The following is a 23,649-nucleotide window of genomic DNA, read 5'->3' as shown; positions in this document are numbered from 1 at the left end:
ATAGAACTGTCTGTTGTACCTCCGTATACCTAACATTTTTATGTAACAGTCATTGGCATTTTGCTGTATTTTTCCTTTTTTTGTGGAAATGTTTTAAATTACAGATAAGTCCTTTTCATCCTTAAATTATGTCTAAAAATTGTAAATTTATAATGCATTGCTAAAATTTATAGATCTTTATGTAACCACAATATTATTATCACACCTAACAAAATTAACAATAATTGTTTAATGTTAGCTGATACCCAGGCCATATTCAGTTGTTTCCCAAATATTCTTAAAATATCTTTTTGCAGTTAGCTTTTTCAGTCCAAATCAGAACCAAACAGAATGCACCTCTTGCTTTTATGTCTCAAAATCTGTTATAATCTAGAACAGTGCCCACCCTTCTCCCAACTTGTTTCAGGCCATTGACTTGAAGAAACTGAGTCATTTGTCCTCTAGAATGTTTGGTTTGTCTGATTGCTTCATGGTGTCGTTGAGCATTTTCTTCTTACACATCTTTTCCTTTAAACTGAAAGTTAGATCTATGGGCTACGTTCGATTCAGATGTTTTTTAACAATACATCTTAGGTGCTGAGTAGTTGTTAAACTTCCATCACGTAGGATGCACGTAAGGTGAAGTAGCTTGACTATTAATGATGTTAAGATTGATCATTTGGTTTGGATGAGGTGGTCAAGGTTCATGTCCACTAATCAATAAACTGATGTGTTCCAACAATTCTGAATTAGATTTTAAATGAGTGTCTCAAATTAATTTTTATTGCTATGAAAAGTCCTATGTTTTCTATTGTTTAATTCTTTTATTCAAGGACTTTCAGAAGGCTTTTATGAGCTACCTCTGTGCCAAGCACTGAGTGAGATGCAGGGAGACAGTGGGGAATGAGGTATTTTCCCTGTCCCTTAGGCTCAGGGGAATCTTCATACTTTGCAGACTTGGAAAAGCTAGTTATCAAATTTATTTGGAAGGGAAAGGGGCCTTGAATTGCGAAAAGCACTCTAGAAAAGAAAAATGAAGTGGGAGAACTTAAACTTCCTGACTTTGAATCCTACTGTAAAGCCACAGTAGTCAAAACAGCGTGGTATTGGCACAAAGATAGACATATTGATCAGTGGAATCAAATTGAGAATTTGGAACTAGACCCCCAGCTCTACGGTCGACTGATTTTTGGTAAGGCCTCCACATCCACTGAACTGGGACAGAACAGTCTCTTCAACAAATAGGGCTGGGAAAACTGGATATCCATATGCAAAAGAATCACACCCTATACAAAAACTAACTCAAAGTGGATCAAAGGCCTCAGTATAAGGGACAGTACCATTAAACTCCTAGAAGACAATGTAGTGAAACATCTCTTAAGACCTAGTATGAGGAGGTTACTACTTAGACCTTACACTCAAAGCTCAAGCAATGAAAGAAAAAATAAATGGGAACTTGTCAAAATCAAAAGCTTCTGTACCTGAAAGGAATTTGTCAAAAAGGTGAAGAGGCAGCCAACACAATGGGAGAAAATATTTGGAAACCATGTATCTGATAAGAGACTGATATCTTGCATATATAAATAAATCCTACAACTCAATGACAGTAGTACAAACAGCCCAATTATAAAATGGGCAAAAGATATGAAAAGACATTTTTCCAAAGAGGAAATACAAATGGTTAAAAAATACATGAAAAAATGTTCACCTTCAGTAGCTATTAGGGAGATGGAAATCAAGACACAATGAGATATCATCTCACACCAATAAGAATGGCTGCCATCAAACAAACAGGAAACTACAAATGCTGGAGAGGATGTGGAGAAATTGGAACTGTTATTCATTGCTGGTGGGACTGTATAATGGTACAGCCACTGTGAAGACAGTTGGTGGTTCCTCAGAAAACTAGATATCGAGTTACCCTACAATCTAGCAATTTCACTTCTCGGTATATACCCAGAAGACCTGAAAGCAGTGACAAGAACAGATATTTGCCCACCAGTGTTCATAGTGGCATTGTTCGCAGTTGCCAAGAGATGGAAACAATCCAAATGTCCTTCAACAGATGAATGGATAAACAAAATGTGGTATTTACATATGATGGAATGCTACGCAGTAGTAAGAAGGAATGAAGTTGTGAAACATATGTCAACATGGAAGAACCTTGAAGATAATGCTGAGTGAAATAAGCCAGACACAAAAGGAGAGATATCATATGTTACCACTAATGTGAACTCCATGTAAAATGTAAAATAAGTGTCTTTCAATGTAGAATGAAGGGGACTAGAGATAGACAAAAGCTAGTGAAGGAGGAATGATAATTTGATATGTACAGAGGTGATAAAGAGGGTGACCAACACTACACTAACTCTAGGGATGAATAATTAGCAGCTGATAAGAGCTCTGGGAGGTATTATAATTGTTTAAAGTTGAGAGTGTTGAGGATCGTACAACTAGTGAAGAGAATATAAGAAACTGACCGTTTAGCTTGGGATAGAGTGTATACTAAGTGAAATTAGGAACCCGCTACTAATAAAGCAAGCCCTCAACTTGAGGCTTGCTCTTGTGAAACTTAGGGTTTTAAATTGGAGGCTGAGCCCTCCTATAATTATGCCTAAGAGGCTTCTTCAGGTAACCTCTTTTGTTGCTCAGATGTGGCCTTTCTCTGTCTAAGCCCAACTTGGCAAATAAATTCATTAACCTACCCCCCAACAAGGAACATGACTCCCGGGGGAATGAATCTCCCTGGCAACGTGGGACATGACGCCCAGGAATGAGCTAGGCCCTGGCAGTGAGGGATTGAAAATGCCTACTTGACCAAAAGGGGTGAGGGGGGGGAAGCTGCGGTCACAATGGCTGAGAGACCCCAAATAGAGTTGAGAGGCTATCCTGGAGGTTTCTCTTATGCAAGAGAATCATCCCAAATGGCCACAATATGCCATGTCCTGACCAAAAGTAGTCCCCAAATACCTAGGTCCCTACTTGAGATTCTATAAAATATTCACTTGCTAAGTTTTATCTCTCAGAAACTTAAATCCACCAGAGTGTTCCTATGCCAGACAAGTCCTAAAACCCTGTTTAAGAACAACAATGCAGCCCTCTTCCCCATATTGTTGACACCCCTTTTCAATATGAACAAGTTAGGGTGCTCACTGTCTAGACACCCCTGAAGATGGAGAAAGAGATAAGTGAGAGGAAGGGTTGACAACAAACAAGAAAAAAAATAAATACTAGTCATAACCTAAACTGTCATGGTTGAAAAATAAAATATTCTGGAAAATTTGATGTCCTTTGCAATTATAGCTGTGAAAATGCCATTGTCCCAAATAATTGGTGTATGAGTAGGGTCATACACAGCTTTATTGGCCCTAATTTGGTCATTGTTTCATAGCATTCATCCATGTCTCTGGTTTTCATAGAAGAGTATTTGATATTATGGGGAGGTAAAAACTGGGTGAGGTTACTGTCTAGCAGGCAATTAAAATTTAGGAAGCCATAGCGTGGCAGAGAATATATGTGCATTAGTGGTGGTTTATGGGTAGGGAAGTTGGAGAGAGGGATATTTGAGTCTGCTTTTGAAGGATGGGCTGGGGCATTGCCTTCCAGACAGAACAGCTGGAGCAAGAAAGCAGGAGAGACATAAAGAACAAACAGTTTGGCCAAGTCCGGTTCTCACTGGTTGTTTGGGGGAAACTTTGGTAAGAATGGTGGGCTGTGGCCAGATTTTTGAGGCATTAATTTCAGGCATTTACATGTCATTCTAGAGGCATCTGAGAGTTTCAGAGGCTTTCAAACATCAAAGTGCCTTTTGAGGTTTATCTAACAGTAGACAGAGGAACAGCATGGCCCTGAATTAAGATGGTGGCCATGGGGATGGGGTTTCATGATAGATGGGGAGGGTTAGGAAACTCTGGTTTCTGTTTAGAGTGTGATGACTGGGAGAATGGCAAGGCCCTGGGCTTGGAATGTAGGGCATAATTAAGTTTTAGATCACATCATGGGTTGAAATAAGATTGGGTCAGCTGTTAGAACACAGTGGTAGAGATGCCACTAAGCAATTCAGTCTTTGAAGCTTTGTCTCCTAACTGTCTTAAAAGCCCCTTTTCTCTTTGTCAGTCTTGGTTTCTTGTCCGTTGGACTGTCTCCATCCTGCTGTCACATCAATCTTCCTGAAGCAGTGTCTTGCTGTGCTGTTTTTTTCCCTTAATTGTCTTATTCAGGCATCATTCACATAGTATAAAGTTGACCCTTTTAAAGTGTACAATTGAATGGTTTTTAGTTTATTCACAGAGTTGTATATCCATCACCACTGTCAAATTCCAAAATATTTTCATCACCCCAGAAAGAAACCCTGTACCCATTAGCAGTCACTCCCTATCCTCTTCTCTCCCCAGCTCTGATAATCACTAATCTATTTTCTTTCCATTGAGTTGCCTGTTCTGAACATGTCCTATAAATGGAATCGTATATTTCATATAAATGGAACATGTGGCCTTTTGTTACTGGCTTCTTTCACTTAGTAGTATTCTCTCTTCACTACACTGTATCACAACTTCATTCCTTTTTATGGTCAATACACCTTCATTGGGATATACCACATTTTGTGTATCCTTTCATCACTTGATGGCCATCTGGGTTGTTTCCACTTCTTGACTGCTGTGAACATTGGTGTACAGGTTGTTGTGTGCACGGATGTTTGAATTGCTGGTCCTAGGGTAACTCTGGTTTAACAGTTCTGCTGGTAACAAGCGTCCCTGCCTGCTGGATGACATCTTCTTAGCCCCACATTCAGGGCTCTCCACAGGACGGCCCCACCTGACTCTTGCCTAACCTGTGTCTCCATAATTGTCTTTGCTGGTTTCCTACGTGGAGGCTAAGCTCCAAACAACCCTGATTGCCCAGTATTCCTAGAATGCATCTTGTATTTTCTCAAGTTTGTGCCTGACATTTAGGGCTTATTAGGGATACCGCATCCTTTATGGTTTTTCCTGGCCATGCCTCTCCTCCCTGCCTGCCCCCTTCCCCACCTTGAGTGTGCTCTCCCCACTCACCCCTCACTTTATCCTTTTGTGGCTCTGAAGGCTGTTTGCCCTGAAACACTGTTATTCATGCCTTCTGTCTTATTTGTTCCAGGCCTGAGCTGTCCAGTACAATAGCCATCAGCACATGTGACTTCAAATTTAAGTTAATTAAAATTAAATAAAGTTAAGTTAAAATTTAGTTCCTTGGTTGTGCTGGTTGCATCTCAGGTGCTTGAGAGTCACTTGGCTGGTGCTACCTTATTTGGACAGCACAGATGTGCATTTCCATCTTTATAGAAAGCTCTGTTGGACAGCGCTTTTCTAGACTGTAAACTCAGAGCAGGAACACTGACTTGCTCTTGTTTTCTCTGTGGCCTTTGCATGGTGCTTTGCTTTATCTGAAATTCAATTTAGGAAGTAAAATTAGATCCTGGCACAAAACAGAGCAATAGAGATTTGGGAAGTATTCACTTCTCGCAAGATGATAGCTGAACCAGAGAAGTAGAAGAGCAGTTTGAAGGCCTGCATGATGCCCATGTTGTCGATCGACCCCGAATGGGTTAAGTGCAGAATAATAGGGATTGGCAGTTGCCAAATTTGTTTATCCTTAAACTGTGGGGCAAAAGACACAGTTGATTCTCCTGCCTTCTTCCTGTGCTTTCCAATGCTTGTTTTCTCTCTCTGGTCTGTTCACTAGACTGTTGCTGACCGGTGTGGTTGTCTTTCGCCATGTGTGACTATTTAGATTTAAATTAAAGTTGAGTAAAACCAAAAATCAGATCCTACAGTAGCCACCTTTTCCAGGTGCTCAGCAGCCACCTGTGGCTGCCGTCTTGGACAGCGCAGATCTAGGACATGTTCATCTTTGCGGAAAGTTTTGTTGGAAGTGCTGATCTAGACTTAGCACTTAGCTGTAGTTTTGGCTTTCATGGCATATTTGGCATCTGGCTTCTGGTTTAGAATTTTTTAAAAATAGACAACTGTTCAGGTAATGAATGTTGCCATCACTCATGTCAGTAATTTACCCCTAATTCAGACCAGAACTTGTTACAAAGGCTGAGGATGTGGCCAAGGATGTTTGTTTGTGTGTAGCTGACTGGTTGTGAAAATTTTAAATGTCAGGTGAGCCAAGACTTGGATATAGTTTGTTTTTGTCTTCTGTCTTTGTAATGGAACTTGATACCAAGAGTTCTCTGAGGTGCATGTGTTTTTTAGAAGGTCAGCAGATAGGAGGTACTGACTGTAAAACAGTATTGCCCACCTGTTTTGTGCCAGATGTTGTCATCGGTACTGGAGCTCATGCAGTGAACCCTTGTGTGAAGCTGTGTTCCAGCTGGGAATATGGGGAAGACCTACACTAAACAAATAAAGAAATGCACATTTTAGGTGTTTTTATTTTTAAATTAAAGCTTTCCTTACAACCGTGTAAGTTCATGAGTGACTTACCACATGAGGAACGCTGAATAGTCTTAATTAAGTTCATACTTCAAGAATACGCTGGGTGATTTAGAGGCACTTGCTTGGGAGATACTAATGAGAATCTTATTTCTGTTGGGGCAGGTGTGAATCTCATGGTTGCACCTGTGCAGGTTCTTGAACTTTTCAGAAAATAAGATTTATGAATGATAGAGCATGAATGGGTTAATAGGAGTTGCTGAGCTGCAACTAATTTGCCTTTTTTTTTTTTTTAAAGAACTATATGTGTGTATGTATGTATATATTAACAGAAGCTGTTTAGGGAACAGAGAAAGGTGCAAAGAAAAAACTAAACCAACTCTATCCAGAGACAATCACTATTAATATATTTATGCATTTCCTTCGAGGCTTTTTTGTCCAAATTTGGGATCATACTGCATAATGCAGTGTTGTGTTATACTTTTATTACTTAACATTGTGTCAGTCTTAGGTTTTAAAACACTTTTTAAAAACAGCTGCGTAGATTTCATGCTCTGGATGTAGCTTGTTTATTTAACCATTATCTTTTCTAAGGACATTTAGGTTATTGTAGATTTTTTTTCACACAGCACACACTCTTTTCCCCTTAGCTTCTGGCAGACTGAAGAGAGTTGTAAAAGAAAGTGTACAGTGTCCTAGTGGGTGCCTCTTAGGGCATTTGGTGTTCCTTTTCTGTTCTCTGCTCTCTGGAGTTACATGAAGTGCTTTATTTTATAGTGGACCAGAGAAAGGGCTCCTGGTGGTGTTGGAGAAAACTTTAAGAACAAACATCCTTGGCTAAATTATGTTTTTTTCTTTTTAGTTCTTGAAATCATGAATCCTGTTTATAGCCCTGGATCTTCTGGGGTTCCCTATGCAAATGCCAAAGGAATTGGTTATCCAGGTAAGCAAATAAAATTTTGTTTCCATTACTGAACTTTGAACTCTAAGTGAATTCCCACATTGCTAACAATGCTTTCAGTTGAAAAGCCTTGCTCAAAGTGGCTTAAACAAGGAAGCAAGTTTCCTTGTTAAGAAAGCTTAAACAAGGAAAAATCGAAGGATAGGGCAGGATGTAGTCGAAGTGTGGTCTGGTGGCTCAGGACGTGGGGAGGGAGGATCCGGTGTCTCCTTCCTATCTTCAGCTTCCCTTTTGCAGTACTGGCTCACGGTTGGTCTTGGTGTCATTGAGCACCTTCTGCAGCCCGTGGGCTGAGAGCGCAGTGGGCTCTTGTTCCCTGTCCACACCAGAGTCCTGGGATCTGTGTCAACTGGACTCAGCCCTAGTCCTGTGCCTGTCCCTGCCCTGAACCAGTCTATGGGTGAGGAGGGCATTCTCTTATGGGCCTGGCCTGAGCCATACCCGCACCCTTAGTGGGGTCCGCTAGCACAAATATGGCCTGTGAGGGCAAGTGAGAAACAAAAATTGGGGGAGTAGGAACTGGTTGGTCAAAAATAACCAATGCTTGTCCTAAGTGGTGACTGCAAACAAGGAGTAATAATTTATAATGTTACAGTTTTATTGAGGGTTTTGATAAGATGGTGTATGAGATAACCATAAACCCCTGTTACTGCAAAACCCCTAGACAGTTGAATGAAACAAACATTTTAAGAACCTGAGCTTTTAGGAAAGTTAGGGAAATATCTGTGACAAAATATGAATGTGATATAAAACCAGTGTATTTGGCCATTGAGCTGTTGTTGTACTTGCTCTGAGGGCATTCGCTGTTTTGAGATTTTTAAGAAACCACATGGGGACAGCACATGAAGCCTTAGGACCTTATAAGGCGGGGAGTTGGAATGGGGAGCTCTTCAAAAATCTGGTACCTTCAGAGGGCTGTGTCCCCAGTGATGAAAAGGTGGACTAAAAAATCTACTCACTGGCCTAGCAGGGACATTGGGCTCTGCTTGGGCTCTGTGTGGGAGGAAATCTTTCCTAAGAATTCGTAACCATTCAGAGATGTTTGGGGTCTTCGTGATATAGAAGTTCCAGAAGTTGAGAAATTATCACTAAAAAGTAGTCCCAGCCTACATTACCCAGGAACCCTGGCAGAAGCAAATGCAGATCTGCCGTGGAGCTGTACCCTCAACCCTGTTGCATGGGGTTCCCACAAATGTGTTTCTGCTTGCTAACCAGGCGGAGGTGAAAGCATATGACGGCCCCCATCAAGTGGGAGTTGGCAGTCATGAAAGGCAGTGGTCTAGAACCATCAGGTGAAGACTCTGTCACACACAAGCAGGCTTAGCATAATCGAAGATGTAAAAATAGAGGAAAAAACAAGACACTGGGGAAGAAGAGCAAACTAGAACTCACAGAAGCGCAAAATGACATTTGAATAAAATTCAGGCTAAATTATAGATAAAACACTAGTAAAGAGAGAGTGTTCTGGTTTGCTAATGCTGCTGGGATGCAAAACACCAGAAATGGGTTGGCTTTTATAAAGGGGTTTATTTGGCTACAAAATTGCAGTCTTAAGGCCATAAAGTTTCCAAGGTAAGGCAACAATTGGGTACCTTCACTGGAGAATGGCCAGTGGTGTCCAAAAAACCTCTGTTAACTGGGAAGGTATGTGGCTGGCGTCTGCTCCGGAGTTCTGGTTTCAAAATGGCTTTCTCCCAGGACGTTCCTCTTTAGACTGCAGCTCCTAAAATATGTCCCTCTTATTTGTTCTTGGAGTGTTTATCCTCTCTTAGCTTCTCTGGAGCAAAAGTCTGCTTTCAAACACCATGTCCAAAATGTCTCTTTAAGCTACAGCTCCTCTCTCAGCTCCTGTGCATTCTTCAAAGTGTCCCTCTTGACTGTAGCAAGCTTGCTCCTTCTGCTGAGCTTATATAGTGCTCCAGTAAACTAATCAAGGCCCATGCTGAATGGGCTGGGCCAAACTTCCATGGAAATTACCAATCAGAGTTATCACCTACAGTTGGGTGGGTCACATCTCACACAAGATTGCATCAAAGATAATGGGGTTTTGGGGGACATGATACATTGAAACTGGCAAAGAAAGTGAGAATGCAACATAGAGAAAGGGGAGAATAGAAGACTGGTTAATAAATACAGATGTTGTAATGAGATGGTTGAAGGGAATTAAGGGTCCAAGAGGACCAAATAGAGAGCGGAGAAAGAGTGACTGAATTTCCAAGAATTGATGAATGATAATTTAGTGATAAGACCTACTGGTAAAGCCTTTAAGGTTTAAACTAGTTTAAACAGAATATAAATGTAGCCCAAGAGGATTCTGAGAAGATCAGGAGCCAGGGAAATAGCTAAAAACCTGTGTATTAGCATTGCCTGAGTGTTAGCAAGTATACGACATTGATTATCTACCATGTTCCAGTTCTGTGCAAGGCTGTGAGGGTGCTATGGCCTAAAAATTCTGTTCCTGCTCCTCAACTGGTCGTTGAAGGCAGGGATTGAGAAACTTTACATAAAGGGCCTATGCAGTAGATTGAATCCCGTTCCCTGCAGATACATTGAAGCCCTAACCCCCATCCTGTGGGTGTGGACTCATTTTGAGTCATCTCTTCACAGATCCTATTTAGAGGAGGCCAGATAGAATCTAGGTGGACCATAATGCATACAACTGGGGTCACAATAAGCAGAGGAAATTTGAACTCGGTCAGTCAGTTAGGAAGAGCCAGAGAAGGAGAGAGATTGCCGTGTACCGAGGCAGAGATGCATCTGTAAGCCCAGGAGCCCCAAGGATTGCAGCAAGGTAGCGCCAAAATGCTGCAGATTCCGGGAGAAAGCATGGCCTGCAGATGTCTTGGATTTCTAGACTCTGAACCACAAGACAATAAGTTCCTGTTGTTTAAGCAAACCCATGGTATGGATTTGTTATAGAAGCTCTGGGAAACTTAAGTACTTTAGGCTTTGTGGGTTATGTCTTATCTGTTGCAGCTACTCAGCTCTACCTATGTAGTGCAAAAGCAGTCCTAGACAATACTTTATGAATGAGTGTGACTGTGTTCCAATGAAACTTGATGAAAGTGGTGAGCTAGGTTTGGTGGTAAGCTGAGTTTGGCCTTGTTTGCTCACCCTTGGTCAGAAGAATTGGCGAAAACAATTTTTCTTAAGGTTTTCTTGCTAAGTCTTAAAATTATTTTGAAAAGAAAATTTCTGTAACTTTAAGGCAATTTTAAATTTTGTACAGTTTTGCATAGTTTCTCCTTACTTACCTATCTTGCTTCTTTCTGGGTTTTGGTGTTTTTATTCTCCATGACATTTATAAAATTATCTGTATCAGTGAAGGCTCAATATAGGAAATAGAAATGATTCCAGGTATTTCAAACCAGGAGGGATTTAATGTAAGGAATTATGTGCCTACAAAATTTTGAGGCTAGCATAGCTTCAATACCAAAAACTGACAAGACATAATGAGGAAGGAAAGTACTTTTATACCATTTCATATTCTTGCCAGCAAATTGAGAGACTAGTCTATAATTTTCTTTTTTATTTATATTTAATAGAAAATAGGAAACACTTCCCAACAAAACTCATTGGTTTAATTGGAATAATGTACTTACTGGTATTAATTGGATTTACCTCTACCATCTTAATATTTTCTAGTTTTGATAACACCTTTTTGCTCATTATTTTCATTTTCTTACTTTCTTTTGGATTAATCAAAATATTTCTTTTTGTTATCCCATTTTTCCTTCTATTAACTTTCAAAATGTTCTTTGGCTTTTCTTTTAGTGGTTACTGTAGCAATGACAGCTTTGTGTGTTGTTGCTATGCCTTAGGACGTGACTGTTCTCATTTCCTTGCAGTCATTAGTTCATGTTTACTCATGTTTACAGTTATCGGTGGTGTTCATTGCTCTCTGTTTTTATATGATCATTTCCTCTTTACCTGAAGAATTTCCTTTAGTATTTTACTTCAAGTCTTATAGCAGTGAATTTGGTTTTCATTTGTGAAAATATCTCTGTTTTTCTTTCATTTGGAGGCTATTTTTCCTGAGTGTATTATTTTTTCTGTGGCTGCTGGAACAAAGTATGACACACTTGGTGGGTTACAACAGAAGTTTATTCTCTCCCAGTTCTGAGGGCCAGAACTATGGCATCAAGGTTTCTGCAGAACTGCCCTCCGGGGCTCCAGGGGAGAGTCGTTCCTTGCTGTTTCCGTGACCAGCTTCCATTTCTCCAGTGTTGTCTTCTGCTTTAAGTTGCTGTAATGCCTGTCTATTGAATTCCTTGAGTCCTTTCATCCATCCCCATCTTCTGTTTTTTTTTTCCAGTACATTGTTCATAGTTATTTTTAAAAACCTGTTGGTTTTTTTTTAATTTAATTTTATTGAGATTGTTCACATAACATACAATCATCCAGAGACCAAAGTGCACAATCAGTTGCCCATGGTACCATCATACAGCTGTGCATCCATCACCACAATTAATTTTTTTTTCAATTTTTAGAATATTTTCATTACTCCAGAAAAGAAATAAAAGACAAAACAGAAAACGCAAATCCTCCCATACCCCTAATCACTCCCCCTTCATTATTGACTCAAAGTATTAGTATAGTACATTTGTTACTGTTTATGAAAGAATATTAAAAATACCACTAACTGTAGTACATATTTTGCAATAGGTATATTTTTTGCCTATATGCCCCTCTATTATTAACTTGTAGTTATAGTGTCACACATTTGTTGTAGTTCATGAAAGAGATTTCTAATATTTGTACAGTTAATCACTGACATTGTCTACCACAGGATTCACTGTTTTATACATTCCCATATTTTAACCTCCAACTTTACTTCTGGTGACCTACGTGACTCTAAGCTTCCCCTTTCTGCCACATTCATACACCATTCAGCACTGTTAGTTATTCTCACAATAATGTGCTACTGCCACCTCATTCCATTTCCAAACACTTAAGTTCAACCTAGTTAAACATTCTGCCCATAATAAGCAATCGCACTCCATTCTTCAGCGTCTTTCTATATCCTGGTAACTTACATTTCTTGTCTATGAGTTTACATATTGTAATTAGTTTGTATCTGTGAGACCATACAATATTTGTCCTTATGTGTCTGTCTTATTTCACGCAATATAGTGCCTTTAAGGTTTCTTCATCAACCCATTTTTTTTTTTTTTTTAAGAAGTTTTTTTTCACCCACTGTTCTAGTTTGCTAATGCTGTCGGAATGCAAAACACCAGAAATGGATTGGCTTTTATAAAAGGGGGTTTATTTAGTTACACAGTTACAGTCTTAAGGCCATAAAGTGTCCAAGGTAACACATCAGCAATCGGGTATCTTCACTGGTGGATGGCCAATGGTGTCTGGAAAACCTCTGTTAGCTGGGAAGGCACGTGGCTGGCGTCTGCTCCAAAGTTCTGGTTTCAAAATGGCTTTCTCCCAGGACGTTCCTCTCTAGGTTGCAGTTCCTCAAAAATGTCACTCTTAGTTGCTCTTGGGGCATTTTTCCTCTCAGAGCTTCTCTGGAGCAAAAGTCTGCTTTCAGCGGTTGTCTTCAAACTGTCCCATCATCTGCAGCTCCTTTCTCAGTTCCAGTGCATTCTTCAAAGTGTCCCTCTTGGCTGTAGCTCCTCTTCAAAATGTCACTCACAGCTGCACTGAGTTCCTTCTGTTATGTCAGCTCATTTATATGGCTCCACTGATCAACTTAGACCCACCCCAAATAGGTGGAGTAACACCTCCATGGAAATTATCCAATCAGAGTCATCACCCACAGCTGGGTGGGGCATATTCCAAAGAAACACTCAAAGACTTACAATCTAATCAACACTGATAATGTCTGCCCACACAAGATTACATCAAAGATAATGGCGTTTGGGGACATAATACATTCAAACTGGCACACCCACCATACATTCTGTCCTAAGTAAAACGATTGATGGTTCCCTGTATAATCACGTATTTATGCGTACACCGCCATCACCACTATCTATATAAGGACGTCTCCATTTCTTCCACGAAGAAGGAAGAAGAGTCAAAGAAAGTAGAGAGACAAAAGAAAAAGAAAGGAAAAAAATGACAGCTAAAAAGCAACAAAAGGAAAGATAGAATCAAACTAAGTAGAATAAGAGTCAGACAACACCACCATGCCAAGAGTCCCATACCCCTCCCTTATGTCCTCCTCTTATAGGCATTTAGCTTTGGTATATTGCCTTTGTTACATTAAAGGAAGCATAATACAATGTTTCTGTTAACTGTAGTCTCTAGTTTGCATTGATTGTATTTTTTCCCCAATACCACCCTATTTTTAACACCTTGCAAGGTTGACAATCATTGTTCTTCCTCATGTAAAAACATATTTGTACATTTTGTCACAATTGTTGAGCACTGTAGGTTTCACTGAGTTATACAGTACCAGTCTATCTTTCCTCTTTCCTTCTGGTGTCTCACATGCTCCTAACCTTCCTCTTTCAACCACACTCAGGGTCATCTTTGTTCAGTATACTTACATTGCTGTGCTACCATCACCCAAAATTGTGTCCCAAACCTCTCACTCCTGTCTTTTCCTATCTGTCTGTATTTCCCTTCAGTATTTCCTGTAGAGCTGGTATCTTGTTCACAAACTCTGTCATTGTTTGTCAGAGAATATTTTAAACTCTCCCTCATATTTGAAGGACAGTTTTGCTAGAAATAGGATTCTTGGTTGGCGGTTTTTCTCTTTCAGTATCTTAAATATATCACCCCACTTCCTTGGTTTCTGCTGAGAAATCTGCATATAGTCTTATCAAGCGTCCTTTGTATGTTATGGATCGCTTTTCTCTTGCTGCTTTCAGGATTCTTTCTTTGTCTCTGTCGTTTGATAATCTGATTATTAAGTGTCTTGGCATAGATCTTTTCAGATCTATTCTGTTTGGAGTACGCTGTGCTTCTTTGATCTGTAATTTTATGTCTTTCATAAGAGACGGGAAATTTCCATTGATTATTTCCTCTATTATTGCTTCTGCCCCTTTTCCCTTCTCTTCTTCTTCTGGGATACCCATGACATGTACCTTCATGTGCTTTATGTTGTCATTCAGTTCCCTGAGATGTTGCTCATATTTTTCCATTCTTTTCCCTATCTGTTCTTTTGTGTGTAGGCTTTCAGGTGTCTTGTTCTCCAGTTCCTGAGTGTTTTCTTCTGCCTCTTGAGATCTGCTGTTGTATCTCACCATTGTGTTTTTCATCTCTAGTGTTGTGCCTTTCATTTCTATAGATTCTACCAGTTTTTTTTCCAAACTTTAGATTTCTGCCTTATGTTCACCCAGTGTTTTCTTTATATCCTTCATCTCTTTTACCATATTGTCTGTGAACTTTCTGATTTGGTTTTTTATTTCTTTGAAAATCTTTAATTGATTGTTTCATTAAAGTGAAACAATATCTCAGCTATATCTTAATTGAGGTGTAAGTTTGTTCCTTTGGGCCATATCTTCGGTTTTCCTAGTGTAGTTTGTATTTTTCTGTTGCCTAGGCATCTGGTTTCCTTGGTTACCAATCAGATTTTCCCAGACCAGAAAGGGTTCAGATCTCAGAATGGGTTTATATTCACTTCAGCTTTCCCTGAGGGTGTATCTTAGAAGATTGACAGACCTTCCTGGGAGGTCTCTAGCTGCTGTGCTTTTCCTAACGTGCCCAGAAGGTGGTTCCTGACAGCTTGTCGCTCCTGAGTGGTGTAAGGCAGTGTGGCCCCTTTAGTTTCTGTTTGGCTGTTTTCCCCCAGGCTCTGGGATCTGAGTTCCGAAGGGAAGGCTGGCACTAGAGTTGGGCCCCACCTCCTTCCTCTTAAGGAAGATACACCCCCTAAGGGGTTGTCTTCTGCATTCAGATAGTTCCTTTTTCTCTGTTTCTGTTTTCTCCACCCCTCTCTGGGTCAGAGTGCTGCCAACTGAAGGTGGCTGAGGCTCTCTCCACTGAGCTACTCAGGTTGAGAGAGGGAAAAAAGGGAAATAAATCCCCTTTTCAGAGCGGTCCATAGCTCCCCAGTTTTGCCCGTTGGCCAGACATAGCACTTGGTCTTCTGGGCTCCCTTTCCCGGGACATAGGAGTTTTCTGGCTCTTTAACATTAGTCGTCACTAAAAGCCTCTATCTGCTTGTTAGGGGTTTGTCTATGTTTGTAGCTTGTATTCAGCAGTCCACAGTTGTTAATTAAAACCCCAGTTGGAGCTGAGCTGAGCTATATTCGCTTGCTCTGGGACTGCTGGTTTCTCCCACAGTGAGGTTTTGCAGCTCTGCTTGCCATGGGGGGAGGGAGGCTCCTGGCGTGGTTCTGCAGCTTTTACTTAAAGATTTTATGCTGCGGTCTCAGCCATTCCACCCAATCCAGATTGGTGTACGATGTGTGGACAGTCACGGTTGTCCCCCAAGAGTTATTCCAGATTGTTTACTAGTTGTTCCTGGTTGTTTATTAGTTGCTCCAGGGGACTAACTAAATTCTGCTCCTGTGCCACCATCTTTATTTTTTATTGTTTAGAAACTTGATATAAAATTAATGTCTATGTAAAATAAATTCTTCAAATAGAACAAAGATGTAGATTCATTTAATTTCTTTAAATACACCAATGTACATCAAGAGAGAAAGAGAAGAAATAAACACAGATACAGTACATTGTGAATCATGCATAACTTCAGATTCAGAAGAGATTTTAAAAAGTGCAGTGAACCCACCTGTTGGTTTTTAAAACCTGATGTGAGTCTGTTTCTATTGTCAGTTTGTCTTTTTTCTTTTTCACTCATGTGTCCTGGCTCTTGGCATACCTAGTGTTTTTGATTGAATTTCATACACTGTGTATTAAAAATTAAGGTTGGTCTGGGTGACGTCTTCCTTTTCTAGGCACATTGAGTAGTGGTTGATCTTCCTCTACCCAGGAGCTGAGAGACGGTGGGGCTCAGTTTTGGCAAAAGGCTCAGTCTCCCTTTGCCCCAGGACCATCCTTCCAGCAGGTCCTTGACTGTCATTGTTGGCTCTTTGGTGCTAGGCTGCTTTGGAAAACTCCGTGTTGCAGTTCTCTAGTTTTCAGTTTAGCCTTCTGCTGGGGTAGCTTTGGAATTTGTCAGTTGTCTTAAAGGGGACACCGGCTGATTTTGAAACTCATCCAGTGGCTGTTTCATCACTGCTTCTTTGCAGGACCACCAAAGCCCATGCTTCCTTCTTTGTTCCCTCGTGTGGCCCTGTCTGCATCCATTCCGGTTTCTCCTTTGTTACACTGAAGATAGCAGCCTCTGAGGTGCAGCAAAGAATGGCAGTGTTTTGGGGAGGATGGTACCTGTGACAGGTAAAGGTTGGAAGGAAGCACTTGGAAGGAGAGCCCCAGATTGTGATACACAGTTGATGGTCTGAAGCGGCCCATTGGAGAGTTTGGGGATCGGGGTTGCCAGTTGGAGGAGGCCTGCAGTAGATGGAGCCTGGGTGCTCCCACGGCCGAGCAGCAGGTCCCTTGTGGAATGGAGATGCAGGCAGGCAGTGTTGGACGTTTTGCTGTGTCACCTGACGTAGTCTGGGAATCACTCCCTATCAGTTCACAGAGGTTTGCCTTGTTCTGTTTTACATAACACTGCTGCACAAAGCTCCATTGTGTGGAGTTTCCGTAGTTTATTCAGCTAGTCTCCTTTTGATGGATATTTGGGTCATTCAACTAGTGCTGCAGTAAATAGCCTCATGCTTACATTGCTTGCGCTTATGGAAATTTCTTCTGAGTAGGTTCCTGGAGGAGGCATTACTGGGTCAGAGTGTGGGAGCTCCTGCACCCTTTAAGACACTGCCGGCTGGGATCCCTTCCATAGGGTTTGTACTGCTTGACACTGTCTGTGCTCCCGTTCATGTGTGGGAAGGCTCCCTCCACCTGCTAGCCACCAAGGTGCATCAGGCTTCTGGATTTCTGCCATCTGATGTTAAAAATGGTTTCGTACCTGAATATGTTGAACTGCAATCCAGTAGACTTGATTCTTGATGATAGTTGTATAACTCTATAGCTCTTTTTGTGTGATCATGTGATACTGAAAACCTGGTGACTGATATTCCCTTTAATTGGCGTATGGGCAGAAGAGTAATAAAATAAAGACAAAAATATATAAATGAGGGGAGATAGGGGATGGTTTGTGTGGTTTTTTTTTTTAATTTATTTTTTTTTATCTTTTATTTTTTTCTTTATTTTGGAGTAATAAAAATGCTCGAAAATTGTGGCAATGAATGCACAACTATATGATGATGGTGTGTGCCATTGATTGTATACTTTGGATGGATTATATGATGTGTGAGTGTATCTCCATAGAACTGCATTTAAAAAAAACAAAAATTGTATTGTAGTTGGCAATTCATCTGTCCATGTCTTTCATTGATTTTTTTCTATTGGGTTTTTGTTCTTCTAATTTCTAACACTAACTTCTAAGTGTTATTTATATAATAAGGGTATATTAGCACTGTATTGAAATAATTCGCAAATATTTTCTCCTGATTTGTCTTTTGTTTTAGCTTACAGTATTTTTTGCTGTTCCCAGGTTTTTATTTTGCTTTAATGAAGTGAACAGTGTCTGATATGAGTGATGAGGGTTTGGAATCCCTTCCCACACCCTTGCTGTAGGGAAGCCTGGGCAGTGTAAGGTTTAGTTTTCCACCTTCTCCAAGCCAGGAAGGGATCTGCAGTAAGATGCCGCATGAGTCCTTGGTATCCACTGTGAGGGGCACCTGTGACCAGGGGGCTTGCCGGAAACCGGAGGAAACAGGCCATCTCAACCCTGTTGAGTGGAGCCCTGCGGATGAAAAATACATGAAGTGCTTGAGAGAAAAAGAGGCTGGCACTCGAGCTTCCCTGGGGCTCTGTGCCGCCAAGGTCTGTGCCACCGGACTAGAGGGCAGGCTGTGCTGGGCTTCCTGTGGCTGGCAGTGAGGAGGGGCAAGGGCAGGACAGGGGGCATGAGTGGCCCGGAGGGGTGGGGTGGCCACCTGTGCAGGCAGGGACTTGTTGCTCGTGGTTAATTATGCTGTTTCAAATGTTTGCTGTGTTTGCTGTTTTATTTGAGAGCATGTTAACTCGCTATTAGAAGATTAGGCCAGGAGGGGCCAAACAAACATAAATTAGTTTTCCAGGAACACTTGGACAGACATGAGTTCTAGGAAACAAGTACAAGGAGCAGCAGTTCCCCCTGATAGTTCACTTGTAGAGTTTATGGAGAGAAATGAGGAAACTTGGACTTTGTGGGAATTGTTAAATAACATACAGGATATGATCTAGGTAAGTGGCCTTTCACTTTTTTTTTTTTTGAACAGTGAAACCTTTTTTTTTTTTTTTTAAATTCCCAGTGGTTCCCTGGTATCTAACGTAGATTATGGCAGCTCCAGCGCCGACCTGGCCTTCCTCTGTCCATCGTAGGGGCCCTGAGCTGTCGCTGAGGGCCCGTGGAACGTACTTTGAAAACCACCATCCTAGTCTCTCTAATGGCCATCTCAGGTCTGTCCAGGTGAAGCTGCGCATGATATCTAAGGTCATTGAAGTGATAAACACTTGCCCACCATGGGCTGTAGTCTGGCTTGTTAGGGAGGGCAGGTGGAAGAGTGATCATCCAGGAGGGAAACCCAGACTAGCTTCTGCTGAAGGAGAGGAGGATCCGTTTTGAGACAGAAAGCAACCGGTTTACATAAGAGATGGGAACTGGGCACTTCCAAGTGAGTGTCCTTGGATGTGGGTGGAAGAGTCCTGGGGTGCCCTGAGAGGAGGGGCCCCATCACCCTGCAGGACAGCATGGCAAGGGCGTCCGGGCTGGGCAGCAACTGCGGGGTTCATGGGAACTTTGTGCAGAACCTTTGAAAATAAAAATCCAGACCCACCAAGACTTGCCTTTGAAATTCCACTCAGACTCTCCCTGAGTTTTCCCCTTACCCTTTAGGTTTCCTGGCTTTGGTGACCGCTATCTCCAGGATCCATAGGGATCAGTTACCCCCTAAAATATCCAGACCAAGTGCCCTTGGTGATCTCCTCAGCACAGTTTCTTTTGAAGAATGTTTTCTCTTTGAACAGCTATTTATAGATGAGGGGAGAGAGGAACAGAGAAGTTACAGCTTCTCACAGCTAGAAAGTGACAGTGGTTAAGACTAGGGAATGTAAGGAAAGGCTTTCTCATTTCTCACTCCTGCTTCCACAGGGGCGGGGCCAGAGAGGCTCAGGCAGGTGAGAGCCCGCCCCCCCCCCCAGGCCATAAGGGAAGTGGTAGCATGGGGCCGAGCCCCCCTCTGCTGGCGGACACCCGGCAGCCAGGATTTGACATTGTCTCATTTAATGTCTCTGCGGGTTCATGTTATCATTTACTAGTGGTGTGGTTTAGTCTTCGTAAGGATTAGTAAGATGAGTTTCAGGGGCTCTTGAGTCACGTGGACGGTGACATGGGGTTTTCCCCTTTCCTGCGTGTCTGTGGTGCAGTGAGAGCCCCTTCAGGCAGGAGGCTGACGGTTCATGACATTTACAGCCTGGGGTTACCACCTGCCACCCTGACTAGGGGAATCAGTGACTGGAACTTCAGAGTTTAAAGAAACATGAAATAGATATAGAAGTTTTAAACAGTATCTTAAAACAAAAAGTTGTTAGCTTCTAAGTAAAAATAGGCAATTGTGTGGGATACTTATGTGGATTAGGGAAAAGGAGTTCCCTGAAAACATCTTTTGGTGTTCACTGGTAGCCTTTGTCCAGGCTAGACTTAAATCCTGATTCTTCACACCTGCTGCTGGAGTACAGCTGAGACTTATTGGAACAACCCAGCCCTGCACAAACCTTAGCACTCGCAGTATCCTTGCTAAATAATACCTATGGTGATGAGAAGCTGTAATAAAACTACCTTGCACTGTTGGGGGTTTTCTGGCTTGTACTTGGCTTCCTCTTCTTTTCTTTACTGTGATTATGAATTTTTTTCACCAACAGTGGACTTCTAACTTATTTTCTGCTCTATGTTTCCATAGCAGAAAGTTGTAAATGTTTAAACATAGGTTTAGAAGACATGATTATGGTTGTGACCCATCGAAGTTCTGAGGAAAGATAAGCAGAGAACTGCTCTGGCACACATGGTGCTGCTGGGCCCTCAGGTCAGCCTGGAGCTGTGATGAAGAGGATGCAAACTGGACTTATGGGACCTGATGGCAAAACCATGTTACTGCTTCTTTTCTGAATCCCAGTTCTTTTGTGTGTTTGTTTTTCTTCAGCTGGTTTCCCCATGGGCTATGCAGCAGCAGCTCCTGCCTATTCTCCTAACATGTACCCGGGAGCAAACCCTACCTTCCAGACAGGTGAGCAGGTGGTGTGCACTGGCCACAGAGGTGCTTGCACATGCAGCTGTGGCCAAGTGTGTGTGTGGGGAGGGGGATTTGCAGGAGACTGGCCAGAGAATCAGGATTTGGGGGCAAATTGATTTCTGGGTTCATACAATTAGGCTTGCTGACAAGTGCAATAAAAACTTAATTCTTACTACATGAAAAGCGTTCAATAGTGACATTTCTGATGTCCGTCCACAACACAAGTCTTCCTTCTAATCACTAGGTTGTTACAGGTTGTGTAACAACTGTGCCACTTGTGCCAGAACACCTGTTTATGAAATAGCATCGATCACTGGATACCAAAGAGCAGTCTTGCCATGTCAATAGGCGGAATTTCCATTTTTTTTTTTTTTTTTTAACATTTTTAATCTCGAGTACTTTAGTACTTTGGTTATAAGTAGTCAGTGGTTTTGTCTTTCTTTGTACAGAGTATATATTTTTAAGAGAATGTCTTGTTTTCCATGTAAGGTATATGAGAATAATTTTAGATTTTAGTGATCACTGCTGAAATTGAAAGTGGAATTGGTTTGGTCTGGGTCTTTTAAAGATGCCTTGTTTTAGAGGATTTTCCTTCTGGGAGCCTGCACTCTCATGTTGGTTCATTTTGGGTTTCGTCCTAGGGACCGAGCATTGTGGTTCCGCTCCAGCAGTGGCCCACTCTCGGACCCAAGCTCTCGGGTTGGCGTCCACGGGAAGCGTCTCACGCGGGCCTGGGCAGCTCTGCCTCCCTCAGAACTCCTGGCCTCTCCGTTACTGTGACTGGAGAGGAGAGGGCAGCAGGGTCGTTTCCCTGAATCCTTCCTGCATTGTTAATCATAATGTTCTGCCCTCCTGCCTTCTGGGCCCCTTACAGCTATCTCCTCCTTTCCCTTTCTTGTATCCCGCCTCAGTCAGCCCTTCTCTGCTGCTCTTCCTGCTCCCAGGCTTTGTCCTAGGTCCATGCTCCTGCCCACTTATACCAGGGTGATGTCCCTAGAAGGAGTTTTCCATAGCGGCTTCCTGCTGGTCATAAGGCACTGGCGCCAAGGGTGTCAACTTGAAGTCCCCAGTTCTTCACCACGTTGGCCTCCTCCTCCTTTCCCCTAAGCAGTTTGTGTTTTGTTGTCTTGCCTTTTATTCACACTCTTCCTCTCCCACCTGGACTGGAGTAACTGTCACTAGAACTTGCATTCTCCTCTTCTCCAGGCTTGCTGTTCCTTTGATGAGGGCTGAAGTCATTTTGTTCAGGGCTTTTCCAAACCATCTTTGCAAAGACTGTGTTGCTTATCTTGTGCGGTTGCTGAAGTCTCTGTCCCTTTAGCTTGTTTTCACCTAGGGTTTGCACAGAATTGCACAGATTTCCTTGAACAGTGTGTATTTCGCTTAATACAGTGTTTTTGCAGTTTATCCATGTTGTGTGTATCAACGAGCCATTTTTTTTTGTTGACTAGGACGTCATTGTTTCCACTTCATTTATCCCTTCAAATGTCAAATGCTTACCATTTGGGCCATTTTCAGTTTTTCGTTATTATGAGTACAGTGGCTATGAACATAGCAGACCAGAGACCCTCTCTTTTCCCTCCCCAGAGAATAGACCCCAGGTATCTCCTGGGCAGGGAAGGACAGCCTGGTTGTGTGGGTTCTGGAGGGGAAACCAGACCCTTCCCTGTTACTCCTCCAGGTCCAGCCTCTTCTGGAAACAAGACAGGGTCCAGATCTTTGGGGAGGGGCTTCCATCATATAAATTAGGCTGCTGCTTCACCCTCCCTGCGGCAGCTCTCTCGAGTCTGTGAAGCATTTTCCACTTCTGCTCTTTAGGTTCCCAGATTTTGGGGTTCCAAAATGCTGTCTTTAGTCCCATTTTTTTTTTGTTTGTGTGGCTTTGTCTTTTTATTGTCATTTTCATGTCATGTTGGGTGAGGACAAAAGCAAGTGTGTGTTCAGCCTGCTCTGTTGACCCAGAAGTCTTTCTCCTGTAGAGTGTTTAGCTAACCCCACAGTGTCTTGATGGGTTTCTCCTTCTGTTTTTGCTGTTTCAAACAACACTGATGAATATGGTTCCAGGGAGTTGTTGTATGTATCCATGCATATTAAAGCATGGGTAGATTTCTAGATGTGGAATTGTGGGATTAAAAGGTATACATACTTTTGATGTCAGATTATGCCCCAGAAAGGCTGCAGTAGTTTATGTAGTTCAGCGGGATGGTTCAAGTGTTTGGTGCCTGTTGTGTGAGCACTCTGTAGCGGGTTTTTCCCTTTGGTCTCCTTTCCTCCTCCCCAAGCACCCCTCACCATGCACATGTAGGAGAAGGGATGTCAGAATCCTCGTGGGGGGGTGTGTGTGGCTGCAGCGGTGCCTGACCTTGACTCTGTTGGAGGGCTAGGGCGCCACCCCCTCCTCACTGTGCCCTCAGTCATTACCCTGGGCCCAGCAGGCATGGGGTGAGTGTGTGCTTGAACTAAGGCCAGTGGGCTTCTTTCTTTGTTGCAGGTTACACTCCTGGCACACCTTACAAAGTGTCCTGTTCCCCCACCAGTGGGGCAGTGCCACCGTACTCCTCCTCCCCAAACCCCTACCAGACTGCTGTGTACCCCATGCGAAGTGCCTACCCCCAGCAGAGCCCGTATGCACAGGTACCTGGGGAGTGGGCTGTGGGGCTCTCCATGCTCTTGAGCTCTCTGTCTGTGGAGGAGGTGGGCCCGTTGCCTCCCAGCTCTTCCCCGAGCGGTGTCTCTCTTCTTCTCCCACAGCAAGGCACGTACTACACACAGCCCCTGTATGCAGCTCCCCCGCATGTCATCCACCACACCACGGTGGTGCAGCCCAATGGCATGCCGGCCACGGTGTACCCTGCGCCCATTCCCCCGCCCAGGGGCAACGGGGTCACCATGGGCATGGTGGCTGGGACCACCATGGCCATGTCAGCAGGTGAGTCCTTGTTCCACGGGGGCATGGGACTTGCTGGGGGCGGGAAGCCCACTAACA

The 23,649-nt window shown here is 42.6% G+C and overlaps 1 protein-coding gene across 3 annotated transcripts in view; it reads left to right on the top strand.

Annotated features, from left to right (window-relative positions):
* Nucleotides 1–23,649, top strand: part of FAM168B (family with sequence similarity 168 member B) — a 33,794-nt gene that overhangs the window by 2,567 nt on the left and 7,578 nt on the right. For all 3 annotated transcript variants that reach the window (XM_037850279.1, XM_037850277.1, XM_037850278.1), the window contains exons 2-5: nt 7,258–7,338; nt 20,574–20,657; nt 23,155–23,297; nt 23,415–23,592. In XM_037850279.1, coding sequence (XP_037706207.1) covers nt 7,269–7,338; nt 20,574–20,657; nt 23,155–23,297; nt 23,415–23,592 — 475 coding nt within the window. In that variant the 5' untranslated portion in view covers nt 7,258–7,268. The remainder of the gene's footprint in view (nt 1–7,257; nt 7,339–20,573; nt 20,658–23,154; nt 23,298–23,414; nt 23,593–23,649) is intronic.

The sequence above is a fragment of the Choloepus didactylus genome, chromosome 9, assembly GCF_015220235.1.
Source record: "Choloepus didactylus isolate mChoDid1 chromosome 9, mChoDid1.pri, whole genome shotgun sequence".
Lineage (NCBI taxonomy): Eukaryota > Metazoa > Chordata > Mammalia > Pilosa > Megalonychidae > Choloepus > Choloepus didactylus.
Note: the sequence above shows the minus strand (reverse complement) of the source record. Positions and strands in the feature narration are given on the sequence as shown.